This window comes from Furipterus horrens, unplaced genomic scaffold (assembly GCF_987537825.1).
Source record: "Furipterus horrens unplaced genomic scaffold, mFurHor1.1.pri manual_scaffold_3, whole genome shotgun sequence".
Taxonomy (NCBI): domain Eukaryota; kingdom Metazoa; phylum Chordata; class Mammalia; order Chiroptera; family Furipteridae; genus Furipterus; species Furipterus horrens.
Window position 1 is genome coordinate 71,418,775 of NW_028327173.1, and position 13,518 is coordinate 71,432,292.

The following is a 13,518-nucleotide window of genomic DNA, read 5'->3' on the forward strand; positions in this document are numbered from 1 at the left end:
ATCTTTGACATGGATAATCAAATATTAACTTATTTTTTCTTTTTATATTATTATGTGTTCTGTCGTGTTATATTCATAATGATAAAGGATTATATAGCTTGCATATTAAAGTCATACAAAGCATATCAGTGATTCCCAGATTTATTACAGTATGTTTATTTTCTTGTCTTTAAAACAGTAAAAAATACTCTGAATATTAGTTTCACAGTGTATGATATTAATGGTATGTTAAATGTTATAGATTTAGTTGGGAGGGGTTAAAGTCACTTATTAAAAAATTCAAAATAAGATATTGGTCATTTGAATTATTTCATTTTGAAACTTACAAATATCTTGTGTATTTCAGGTTATGAAAGAGCAGGAACAGTACATTGCAACTCAGTATAAGGAGGCCATAGATTTGGAGCAAGAATTGAGGCTAACCCGGGAGCAGATGCAGAACTCTGGAACAGAATTGGTGGAGGCTCATCGTCAACAAATTCAAGCACAGAGAGAAATAGAAAGGCTTTCAAATGAACTGGAGGAAATAAAGCAACTTTTTAAAGAGAAGGTAATCCCTATTTTAAATAATTTTACCTTATTAAAAATTTTACCATTCACTTTTTTAACTGTAGAATATAGTTCTTATAAAAGTTACTATTTCACAACAGTGTGAATGTTCTTAATGCTACTAAAGTGTACACTTAAAAATGGTTAAAGTGGTAAATTTTATGTTATTTAAAAAGAAAAGAGAATGTGTTATATTTAACATAGCTTTGTAATGTAGCTAGGAAGTTCCTCAGAACTGAGATTTGGCCAATGTAATTAGTTTTTAATAAATTGAATTATAAAGCACTTTAGACTCTTCAAGTGAGTTTAAGCTATCACTTTGAAGGAAAATAAAGCTAATAAATCTTTTATGAGTGAGAGTTTTTAGATTTGTAGCCACTCTTATAAGTGAACACTGGTGATTTAAATTTATGACTGTTATGAAACCTGCAGTCCAGCACACTTGGGGAGGTATAGTGCTTTAAAAAAAAAAAGAGCACTGATATAAATTTTATTTGCACAATGTTTAGTAGCAGGTAAATAACTTGGCTGAAAAATATTTAGATTGATACAATTGGATTGACTACTTAGGCTTTGAGAAAAATATATTTATTGGTGTTACAGAAAAGTTCATGTGATTTTATTTTTTATTTTTGTTAGCTTTCTATTATGGTTACTAATTCAGTATAGGAATGGAGTTAGACTATTTTTATGTTTAATTTTGATTAACCTAACGATGTTTTATAATTCACATTTCTGGGTGGTTAGACTAATACAGAATATTTAGGTAATTTTTATTAAAATAATAAGACATTTGGGAGTCTACCAGGAGAGGGGAAGTTATCTACTTTCATCTAATTTCTGTCCTTACCAATGGTATCTTAGTGTAGTAGATTTTATCTGATAAGCTCAATTATTCAAAAAAGTGAGTGAATGTGGGGTACTATTAAAAATGACTACTTAAATTATTATATTTTTAACCCCAAACTCTACATATACATTTATCTGACAATTTTTAAATATGGAACCAAACCTTGGTTCTTTGTGTTATGGGTAGAGTTATTTGATTAGAATTTTACCTGGTCTTTCTTGCACAAACAATACTCATGTTCTGTCGTCTATAGTTTTCAATTTTGGTTTCTTTAAAGTTGAAGAAGAGACTGAGAAAGACAAATACCATATGATTTAACTAATATATGGAATCAAAAGAACAAAGTTAATGAACAAACAAAATAAAAACAGACTCACAGATACAGAGAACAAACTGATGGTTGCCAGATGGGAGGGGCATTAGAGGGCAGGATGAAAAGGTGAGGGGATTAAGAAGTACAAATTGGTGGTTATAAAATAGTCACAGGAATGTAAAGTACAGTATAGGGAATATAGCCAATAATATTGTAATATTATAAAAGTTATGTATGATGCTAGGTGGGTATTAGAATTATTGGAGGGATCACTTCATAAACTATGTAAAAGTCTAACCACTACTGTACATCTGAAACTAACTAAAATATAATTGAATGTCAACTATAGTTGAAAAATTAAAAAACAAAATAGACATAAAAAAACAAAGTGGAAGAATTACAAAACATTTGAAAATCAATCAGAATATATCTCTTATATTTTTTTATGAGGTTTCCTACAATATTTTATAACTATCTTGTCTGCTTCTTTACAAATAGCAAAAGTTTGTGATTTATTTATTGAATGGTTTCAAAGCATATAACTTAGTTTGTACATAAAAACTTCTTTTGCATGCATATTTCATCATTGTTCATAACGTATAATAAAATTACATTATTATAGTCATAAGCACAAATAGCATAAATAGGTTTGGATAAATGCACAACTGACTCTTGATAAGCAAATGGCACTCTGGTAAATAAAATTGTATGGGCATACCTAAGAGTAGACTATTATGAGCCAGAGTTCAACATACTGTGGCTATTAGTTTGTTTTACAGAAAGCATTGATTAATGAATTTACAGTAACAAACAATAAACTAATATACTCCCATTCTAGTTTCTTAAATGTCTAGATTTTAAAGTGTACCATTTAATAAGGTAACTTAGTACATGAATGTTTATAATATTATAAAGATTAAAGTACTTTTATAAATACACTGGATTGACTTAGCTACAGTAACCAAATAAATAAATGATATAGCCTTTACTTAATATGTCATTTTTAAGGAAGCTCATGGAAACCATTTAGCTGAAGAATTGGGTGCTTCTCAAGTACGTGAAACTCATTTAAAAGCAAGAATGCAAGCAGAAATCAAGAAATTGTCAGCAGAAGTACAATCTCTCAAAGAAGCTTATCATCTGGAGGTAAAGAAAATTTTAATTTGTACCATTACTCTCTGCTGAAATGGATTGAGTATAAAAGTCTAACTCTTAAATGTTCATAATTGAATAATACACTGTGGTTTTTATTTCTGATAGCCTAGACATATAACTTTTACTTCACATCTAGTGAACTGTATACTGTGGGGTTAAGAGGTTCTATTCTTGAGCCAGGCAGCATGGTTACAAATCTCAGCTCATCATTTAGCACTTATGTAACTTAGGGCAATTAACATCTCTGTCTAAAATGGATATAATAATGATACCTATCTCATAAAGGATTAAATAACTAAATATAATTAAAGTTCTTACATCAAAGTGTGGTTCTTCTTCATCATCATCATCATCAGAAATAAGATAGCACTCGCCAAAACTAACTGGAGTATTTAAAATCCAATACAAGCAGTTTCGTGTGATATGTGATATGAATCTATAATGCTTTGTAATTTCCGACATTTGTTCTGATATTAAGTTAGATAGCGAAGCAATACCAGAACTTGATACTTTGCTTTTTATCTATCAGTAGGTCTGAGCCTTCACAGAAAAGGGCAGTATTATCAATTAGAATAGTATTTCTTATATTTTCAAAACTACATCTACAGGTGTTATCTAGAATTTATATATAAGATCTAAATAAACTATTTATGAAGTTCTACTGAAGCATTTTCCTATATGGCAAGACTTGGAAATATATTTATATTAAACATCTTTCAAGGGACTTTGGTGACATCTTTTGAAGGACTGGTTGAGCTTATAGTTACCATGCCTTGCTTATATGCATTTAGATTCAGATCTCTTTGAAAACACTGTGTGCCAAACAAAACACATTTGCAAGCTGAATCTAAAGAGATTACAGCCTTTGGTATTTAGAGACAAATGTGAATGCTATTGGATTCAGCATAATTATTTAATTAATACTAGCTGTTCAACTTAGTGATCATCACTAATAATTAGTCCGTCTCAAATGTCTGCTAGTGACTATTCATTATACTTTTTATTATATGGTCTCTGTTCTACTTTTATTTTTAATTCTTTTGTTTTTACTTTTAGTTTTGTAAGCAACCTGAAATTATTTATAAGCAGGTAATACATAAAGTGAATTATAAAAATTGGTTCTATTATTGCTGTGTAATATTTGGTACTAATTTTTTATATGAATGACATAAAAATATGTAATATAGGCATGTATGCAGGAACCACTATGAGTGGTGCCAAGGCCTGTCAAGGGTGAAGGTACTCAGTACAACACTTTTCTGGCCAAGCCCAGAATGCCCATTCTTGTAAGCCTCACAATGGAGCTATTAGACCCATTCAACAGAAAAATGAAAGCACTAGATAGGAACACGATGTATATGGAAGAGACCTCTCATTATGCAAACAGTAGGACACTCTGAACAGATATTAAAAACAGCTCTCACCTCAAAGAACCCAGCACTTGTATCGCACTATGAGAAATGAGATCTGGGGAGCAGTGTTTGATGAACAAAGTTTTCCAGCTGTACATTGATCTCTTTGGACCCAATACCTTGCATTTGCAATTAGATTGGATCACTGCCCATTTAGAGACTCCCCAAGACTTTAAATACTTTTTCAGTGATCCTTAAAGAAACATATTATCTAGAAAAAAGTTTTTATATACAGTGCATTGAATCTCTTGGAAAGGCCAGAATTATCAGTAAACAATGTATTAAATGGTTCAAGGGCTACTGTGAAGCATTTTTCTATGGCCTGACAGTAAAACTAGAACGGTTCCTGTCTCTGCAACAAGGTGCTCCTTTAGAGTCAATGATAACACAAAGAACCTACAAATTCATGCAGGGCATATTCTGAAGTTCTTAAAGAAGATACCCAAAGATGTCTTCTCTGTTATGGGAATAACAATGCTTGATATTTACTCAAGAAACTCCTGGAATTTTGTCTTTGGACAGGCCTCTTTGACAGATGGTGTAGGATATTCAGCTTTGCCAGGTATCACAGTTTTTTATAGTTATAAAAAAGGTCGGCTTAAGACTGATTTGAGGGTACATAACTTGCCTTCTTTTCAGATCGCTGGTATCTGAATAAAGCACTCATAAAGAGTCAACCCTTTGGTTCTGGTATTGATAGGCAGCAAAAATACCAAATTTTTGTTTCTTTAGTACTTGAATGATTAAAAAAATGTAATGCTTTTCTTCTTTTTGGAACTTGACAAAGACTTACTTTTAAAGTGTTTATGTTTGGATATAAAAATAAGAGACTGTATCCTTAAAGTAATAGAGTTAGAAAAAAGGATCAATAAAATTTAAAAGTATTTTTCAAAATACAGATTTCAGAATTGTCAGAAAATCACTTAATAATTATAAGAAATTTTTTATGAAAAAAAATTTAAATATTTTATTGTGGAAATGTTTAAACATAATCAAAAGAGAGAGAATGGGCCCTGGTTGGTATGGCTCAGTGGATTGAGCACTGGCCTGTGAACCAAAGGTTCACCAGTTCGATTCCCAGTCAGGGCACATGCCTGGGTTGCAGGCCAGGTCCCCAGTTGGGGGCACATGAGAAGCAACCACACATTGATATTTCTTTCCCTGTCTCCTTCCCTTCACCTCTCTAAAAATAAATAAATAAATAAAAATCTTTTTAAAAAAGAAAAATTGGAGAGAATGGTGCAAATCCTCCCATCTTTATTATTCAACTTCAATAATTAACAACTCTTGGCCAGTTTGATTTCATCTACAAGGTGGGGGACCAAAAAAAACATGGAAATATCTCTGGGGATGAGCCCCTTATAGTACAGGCTTCCATATTAGGTGAGTGTTCTAAGAACCCATCTATATCAATATGTCAGGATACCTGCTGAAATTGTGGTAAGAGGCTGTGTTCTGCTTCAGTGAATTTTTTTTGAAGACTCTTTCAACACATTTACCCGTTTCATCATGGGTGATTTACTAGCACAGATGCCCACACCACGCTGAGTGTTCAGCAGTTTTTGATGAAAAATGGCTTGAACCCTATACCCCACCCTCCCTATTCACCTGGTCTCTCCCCTAGCAACTTTTTTTTGTTTCCCGGGACGAAAAAAGTCTTCAAAGGGAAATGTTTTGCCGATGTGGAACAGGTGAAACAAAAAGCAGCTGAAGCACTGAAAGGAATCAAAATCAATGAGTTTAAAAGTTGTTTTCAGCAGTGGAAAAAAATGTCTCATTAGGTGTATTGCATCAAATGGAGAGTACTTTGAAGGTGACTGAAGTTTAAATATGTAAGAACAATACACAATTTTTATAAGTAAAATCTAGCTTCTTTTGAGTTTCCCCTTGTGTAAGTATGTGACCATTTCTTGTATCTGAAAGGGAATACTTTTGAAAATGGAAAGGGATGCTGTTACTAACTATCAAGGACACCAAGGCATAAAACCCAGACAATCATAGGCAAACTGGGAAGTATGGTGGTCATTATACCTTTAACCTCACTCATTTCTCTCCTCCCTCCACATATCACATATTATTTAGAAGCTACTCCCAGATATCATTGTTTCATCAGTAAACATTTCAATAACTATCTCTAAAAGATAAGGGTTATTACAATGAGACATCACCTCACACCTTCAGAATGGCTATCATTAATAAACCAGTAAAACAAGTGCTAGCAAGGCTGTGAAGGAAAGGGAACCCTTGTGCACTATTGCTCGGAATGCAGACTCATGTAGCCACAGTGGAAAACAATATGGGTTTTCCTTAAAAAAATTAAAAATAGAACAGCCTTTAGACCCAGCAATCCCACTTCTGGGACTATATCCAAAGAAACCTGAAACATTAATTTAAAATAATACATGGACCCCTACAAGTGCAGTCAGGAGGTGAGTGGATAAAACTAGCTGTGCTACATTTACACAATGGACTACTACCCAGCCATAAAAAAGAAGGAAATTTTAACTTTTGCGACAGCATGGATGGACCTGGAGGTTATTATGCCAAGTGAAATAAGCCAGTAAGAGAAAGACAAATACTATATGATCTCACTTATTTGTGGAAACTTTTTAAAAATTATATTTTATTGATTATATTGTTACAGTTGTCCCAATTTTTTTTCTCTTTGCTCCCTTCTACCCAGTACCCCCCTCCCCTCCAATAATCCCACCCCCCTTAGTTCATGTCCATGGGTCATGCATATAAGTTCTTTGGCTTCACCCTTTCCTATATTATTCTTAATTTCCTCCTATTTTGTACCAACCAATTATGCTTCTTAATCCCTGCACCATTTCCCCATTTCTCCCCCTTTCCCCTCCCAGTTGACAACCTTCCAAATGATCCACATACCTATGATTCTGCTCCTATTCTGGTTTGCTTAGTTTGTTTTTGTTTTTATCGTTTAGATTCAGTTGTTGATAATTGTGAGTTTTCTTTGGGATCTAATGAATAAAAGATAAGGATTATTTTTTTAAAATATAACCACAATTTATTATCACACCTAAAAATTGACAGTAATTCCTTAATATTCTCAGCTATCCAGTCATTGTTCAGATTTCCCCAATTGTCACAAAAATGTCTTTATAGTTGATTTGTTCAAATCAGGATCCAAAAATGATTCATTGTCTTTGGAAAACTGTTCTTTCTTTTTTCTTCTTTAAGATTTTATTTATTTACCTTTAGAAACAGGGGAAGGAAGGAGAAAGAGAGGAAGAGAAACATCAATCAGTTGCCTCTCTCACACCCCCAACTGGGAACCTGGCCCGAAACCCAGGCATGTGCCCTGACCAGGAATCAAACTGGCAGCCTTTCAGTCCACAGGCTATCACTCAATCCACTGCGCCACACCAGCCAGGGCTGGTTAATTGTTCTTAAGTAAATTTAAGACTATAAATTCCTGCTCTTTTTTTCTTACTCTAGCATGTTATTTGTTGAGATATCAGATGTTTGTATTTAAAAACAATTTGCTTTCATTTAAGTAGAAGTTAAAGTAGTAGAATGGTGTTGAAACCAATGCCACTATTTTCTTTTTTAATATAGATGCTTTCACATCAAGAGAACCATACAAAGTGGAAGATTTCTGCTGACTCTCAAAAGACTTCTGTTCAGCAACTAAATGAGCAGTTAGAGAAGGCGAAAGTAGAATTAGAAGAAGCTCAGGACACTGTAAGCAGTTTGCATCAACAAGTCCAAGACAGGAATGAAGTAATTGAAGCTACAAATGAAGAATTACTTACTAAAGTAAGTAAATATATGAAAGTCTATAAAGCATATGTCAATGTAAGAACATCCAAACCTGCGGAAAAATTTTATAAGGTTCATTTGAGCCAAACAGAGGACATGCCTAGAAGCAAAATCTCAACAGACTAAGGAAAATGCTTCTCATAATTACACTTTGCAGTTTCTTTTATGCATTTAGAATTGAGGAGGGAAAGTAGCAAAGGTTGCATGAATGTGGGAGAAAGCAAGGCAGAAAAATCTCTATGATTGGATTACAGGATAGTTAACAAGATTATGTATTCTCTTGAGGGTAGTGATGTGTCCCAGGGGTCTAAAAAAGAGGATTACTTTGGGGATCCAAGATGGTGGAGGAGTAAGTGGAAGTTACACTAAGCTCCTCCCAGGACCAATCTGGAATTACAACTAAACTGTGGAGAAATCCTGAATAACCAACTGAACACTAACTGGAGTGAAGCCTTATAACCATGGAGGGACAGAAGAAACCACTTCACCACAATAAGACTGGTAGGGAGTGTAGAGGAGGCATGAGAGGGCTGGTTAGGCCCATGGGTGTCAGCTGTAGTTCCAGAGGGATATTTCAGCAGCCAGGGGGTTCCCCTGAGAAGTGGGGTCTAAACCTCAAGCTGGGCTCCCCAGCCTATAGCACCAGAGCTGGAAAGGAGCACAGATAACATCCAGCTGTGAAAAGCAGCAGGGTTTCTGGCTGGAGACACAGAGAACCTCCTAAAGGGCCAACACACAAAATTTGGTTTGCAGTCACTTATCCTGGGCTCAGGCAGATTGAGGGCCAAGTGGACTAGAGCCATTTGAGGAGAATCTGGGGTTGGTGGCTCTGAGGAGAGAAGTGAAGGAACAGCCACCAGGTTGTCTATACTGAGGTCATGCCCCATACTGCGGAAGCCATCTTAGGCAGAGTATTCCCCTCCAGGTGGCATCAGTCTGAGGGAAAGCAGTATTTCCACCTGTAGGAATTGCTTTGCCCCACCCTGTGGATCTTAAGCTGGGCTGCTCATTACAGCCTGAGGCTATATCACTGATCAGTTTAACAACTATGGTGGAAAATACAAAGCAGCCACAATGGGAAGACAAAGAAACAGACCCCAAATGGAAGATCAAGAGAATTCTCCAAAATGGAGATAAAATGGAGGCAAGATAAAATGGAGGCAAGAAATTTATCAGAAAGTTTTCTTTTTCTTCTTCTTCTCCCTTTTTTATTTATTTTTATTACAGTTGTCCCCCCCCCCCACATTCAGTCCCCACCCTATTGTCCATGTCCATGGGTCATTCAGACTAGTTCCTAGACTAGACCCTTCCCCTTCTTCCCCCACTAATCCCCCTCCCCCCTGGTCACTGTCAGTGTTCCTTGGTTCTATTTTGCTCATTTGTGTTGTTCATTACAGATAGAATTTAGAATAATGATTATAAGGATACTCAACAGCATGAAAAAGACATAGAAACCATAAATAGGGGAAGAGTCTAGTAAAGGAACTAGTATAAATAACCCAAGGACATAGACAATGGGGTGGGGAATGACTGTGGGAGAAGGGGTGGGGGAGGGGAGCAATGGGGGGGAAAATGGGACAACTGTAATAGAAAAACAATTTTAAAAAATATTTGGAAAAAAAAAAGGACCAGGCTGAAATAAAGAATGCAATAGCTGAAATAAATAATGCACTAGAAGGAATAAACAGTAGGTTAGATGAAGCAGATGATTGAGTCGATGATTTGGAAGACAAGTTAAAAAAAAAAGCACCCAAGCAGAGCAGCAAAAAGAAAAAACAATTTTAAAAAATGAGTCAAGCTTAAGAAACATTTTGGACAACATGAAATGTAACAACATACACATCATGGGAATACCAGAAGAAGAGAGTGACAAGGGATTGAGAAACTATTTGAAGAAATAATGACCAAAACTTCCCTAACCTGGTAAAGAAAAAAGACACAGAAGTTCAGGAAGCTCAGAATGTCCCAAACAAGTTGGACCCAAAGAGATCTACACTGAGACACATCATAATTAAAAATGACAAGGCTTAAAGACAAGGAGAGAATCCTAAAAGCCACAAGAGAAAAGCAAGTAATTACATAAAAGTGACCAATAATTAGACTTTCATCTGACTTCTCAACAGAAACATTTCAGACCAGAGGAGAGTGGCATGAAATATTCAAGGTAATGAACAGCAAGAACCTGCAGCAAAGGCTGCTCTACCCAGCAAGGCTGTCATTTAATATTGAAGGAGAAATAAGGAGCTTCCCAGACAAAAAAACACTAAAGGAGTTTGTTAACACCAAACCAGTACTGCAACAAATGTTAAAGGGCTTCCTTTAAGAAGAAAAAGAAGGGGGTAAGGGTATAAGAAGAAGAAAACAAAGGAAAGTAGTGTAAGAATAAAATGGCACTAAATATGTATCTATCAATAATTATCTTAAAGGTAAATAGCTTTAATACTCCAACCAAGAGACATAGGGTAGCTGAATGGATAAGAAACAAGACCCATATATGTGCTACCTCCAAGGTACACACAGACTAAATGTAAAGGGATGGAAAAAGATATTTCATGCAAATGAAAAGGGAAAAAAGACTATGATAGCAATACTTACATCCAACAAAACAGACTTTAAAATCAAGGCTAGAGTAAGAGACAAAGAAGGAACTATCCAGAAAGAGGATATACCCTTAGTAAACATTTATGCACCCAACATAGAATCACCTAAATATGTGGAGCATATCTTGATGGACATAAAGGGAGAGATCGACAGAAATACTGTTATTGCCAGGGATTTTAACACCACATTGACTTCAATGGACAGATCTTCCAGACAGAAAATCAACAGGGAGACGGTGGCCTTAAATGACACACTAGGCCAGATGAATTTAATTGATATCTTTAGAGCATTGCATCCCAAAGTAGCAGAATATTTATACTTTTCAAGTACCCATGGAACATTTTCTAGGATAGACCACACGTTAGGACACAAAACAAATCTCAATAAATTTAGGAAAACTGAAATCATATCTTCAAGCATCCTCTCTGACCACAATGCTGTGAATCTAAAAATCACAACAACACTGAAAAACACTCAAAAGACATGGAAGCTAAATAACATATTATTAAACAATGAATGGGTCAACAATGATATCATCAAAAGATACCTTGAAACAAATGAAAATGAGGAGACAATAGTACAAAATCTGTGGGACACTGGGAAAGCAATCCTAAGAGGGAAATTCATAGCATTACAGGCCTACATAAAAAAAAAAAAAAAAAAAAAAAAAACAAGAAAAAGCTCAAATGAACAATCTAATTTCACACTTAGAGAAACTTGAAAAGAACAACAAACAAAACCCATAGTGAGTAGAAGGAAAGAAATAATAAAGATCAGAGCAGAAATAAACAAAATTGAATCTAAAAAACAATACAGAAGATCTATGAATTCAAGAGCTGGTTCTTTGAAAATATAAATGAGATTGACAAACCTTTAACCAGACTCCTCAAGAAAAAAAGAAAAGGACTTCGGCCAAGAGGGAGGCATAGATAGAAACCCTGTTTCTCCATCACAACTAAGAAGGAATTTACAACCACTTCAAAACTAAAAACAAAAAACAAAAACAAAAAAACAAAATCTAGAAAATTGAAACTACAGGGAAATTCAGCAAAGAAATAAAGAAGAAATATTCAGCCAGAAAGGTAGGAGGAGCGGAGCTGGGATGGAGAAATAAAGGGCATCCAAATTTAAAAGTAAGTAGTAAAGTTTCCTTTTTTGCAGATGACATAACACTGTACATAGAGAACCCCAAAGATTCCACCAAGAAAGTACTAGAACTCATCAATGAATTCAGCACAGTAGCAGGATACAGAATTAATATCTAAAAATCAATTGCATTTTTATATTCCAATAATGAACTAGTAGGGAAATTAAAAAACAATCCCATTCACAATTGCTACAAAAAAAAAAATACTTAGGAATAAACCTAACCAAGAATATAAAAGACCTGTAGTAAGAAAAGTATAAGACACTGAAGAAAGTATTGAAGAAGATAAAAATAAGTGGAAGAACATACTGTGTTCATGGATAGGAAGAATTAGCATCATTAAAATGTCCATACTACCCAAAGCAATCTATAGATTCAGCACAATTCCTGTCAGGATTCCAGTGACATATTTTACATAACTAGAACAAATATTTCAAAAATTTATATGGAACTACAAAAGGCCCCACATAGTAACCGTGATCCTGAGAAAGAAGAACAAAGTTTGAGGAATCACACTACCTAATATCACACTATACCGTAAGGCCATAGTAATCAAAACAGTATGGTACTAGCATAAAAACAGATACATAGATCAATGGAACAGAATAGAGAGCCCAGAAATAAACATACACCTTTATAGTCAATTATTATTTGACAGAGGAAGCAAGCACATACAATGGACTAAAGGTAGTTTTTTCAATAAATTTTGGGAATATTGGACAGATACCTGCAGAAGAATGAAAAAGATCAACTTTTTACACCACATAAGAATAAATTAAAAATGGATCTAATACTTAAATGTTAGACCTAAAACCATAAAAATTGTAGAAGAAAAGATAGGTAGCAAAATCTTAGACATTACTTATAGCAATATTTTATTGGATATATCTCTTCAGGCACAGGAAACAAAAGAAAAAATAACCAAATGGGACTACATCAAATGAAAAGGTTTTGCACAGGAAAAGAAATCAACAAAATAAAATGACAACCCACTGAATGGGAGAACATATTTGCCAATAAATCTGATAAGGGGTTAATATCCAAAATTTATAAAGAACTTACAAAACTCAACACCAAAAAAACAACCCAGTTAAAAAATGAGCAAAGGACCTGAATAGATACTTATCCAAAGAGGTCATACAGATGGCCAATAGACATATGAAAAGATGCTCAACATCACTAATCATCAGAGAAATATAAATCCAAACCACAATGAGGTATCACCTCACAACTAAAAAATCTGTTCATATTACCTGAAAATGTAGTGTCTGCAGACTACAGGCTAAACATCTGGAACCAGATTTATCTTCTTCACTTGTTGCTCCAGTGCAAATAATTTTTCCTGAGGACCAAATTGTATCAGTAATTCTAGGTTTTCTAAGCTTCATTAACACTTTTCCAACATCGCGCTTATAAATTACATTTGCTCCTTCCAGTGCAATCTTTCTTAAGTTCAAATGGCATCTTGTTCTGAGCACCTCTCCTCCAGTCATCTGTCTGCCTCTGCTCACCCAACCTATAGACCACCTAGCTCCGCACCTGACACTCAGGCCACTCAGTCTTCCATGCTTCCCCCACCCCAGCCCATAGTTGTCTATCTCAGTATAGTTTGGATTTGCATTTCCCTGAGCACCTTTTTATGAACCTATTGGTCATTTGTATGTCTTTGGGAAAATGTGTATCTACTCATTTCCTCTATCTGTTTTTA

General features: G+C 34.7%; 1 protein-coding gene and 1 pseudogene across 1 annotated transcript in view; both read left to right on the forward strand.

Moving 5' to 3' along the window:
- CCDC18 (coiled-coil domain containing 18) overlaps positions 1-13,518 on the forward strand; it is a 118,638-nt gene that overhangs the window by 67,878 nt on the left and 37,242 nt on the right. Inside the window, exons 26-28 of the mRNA XM_090269744.1 lie at positions 347-550; positions 2,721-2,858; positions 7,859-8,059. Coding sequence (XP_090125870.1) covers positions 347-550; positions 2,721-2,858; positions 7,859-8,059 — 543 coding nt within the window. The remainder of the gene's footprint in view (positions 1-346; positions 551-2,720; positions 2,859-7,858; positions 8,060-13,518) is intronic.
- On the forward strand, positions 4,245-4,860 carry LOC150015287 (archaemetzincin-2 pseudogene; annotated as a pseudogene).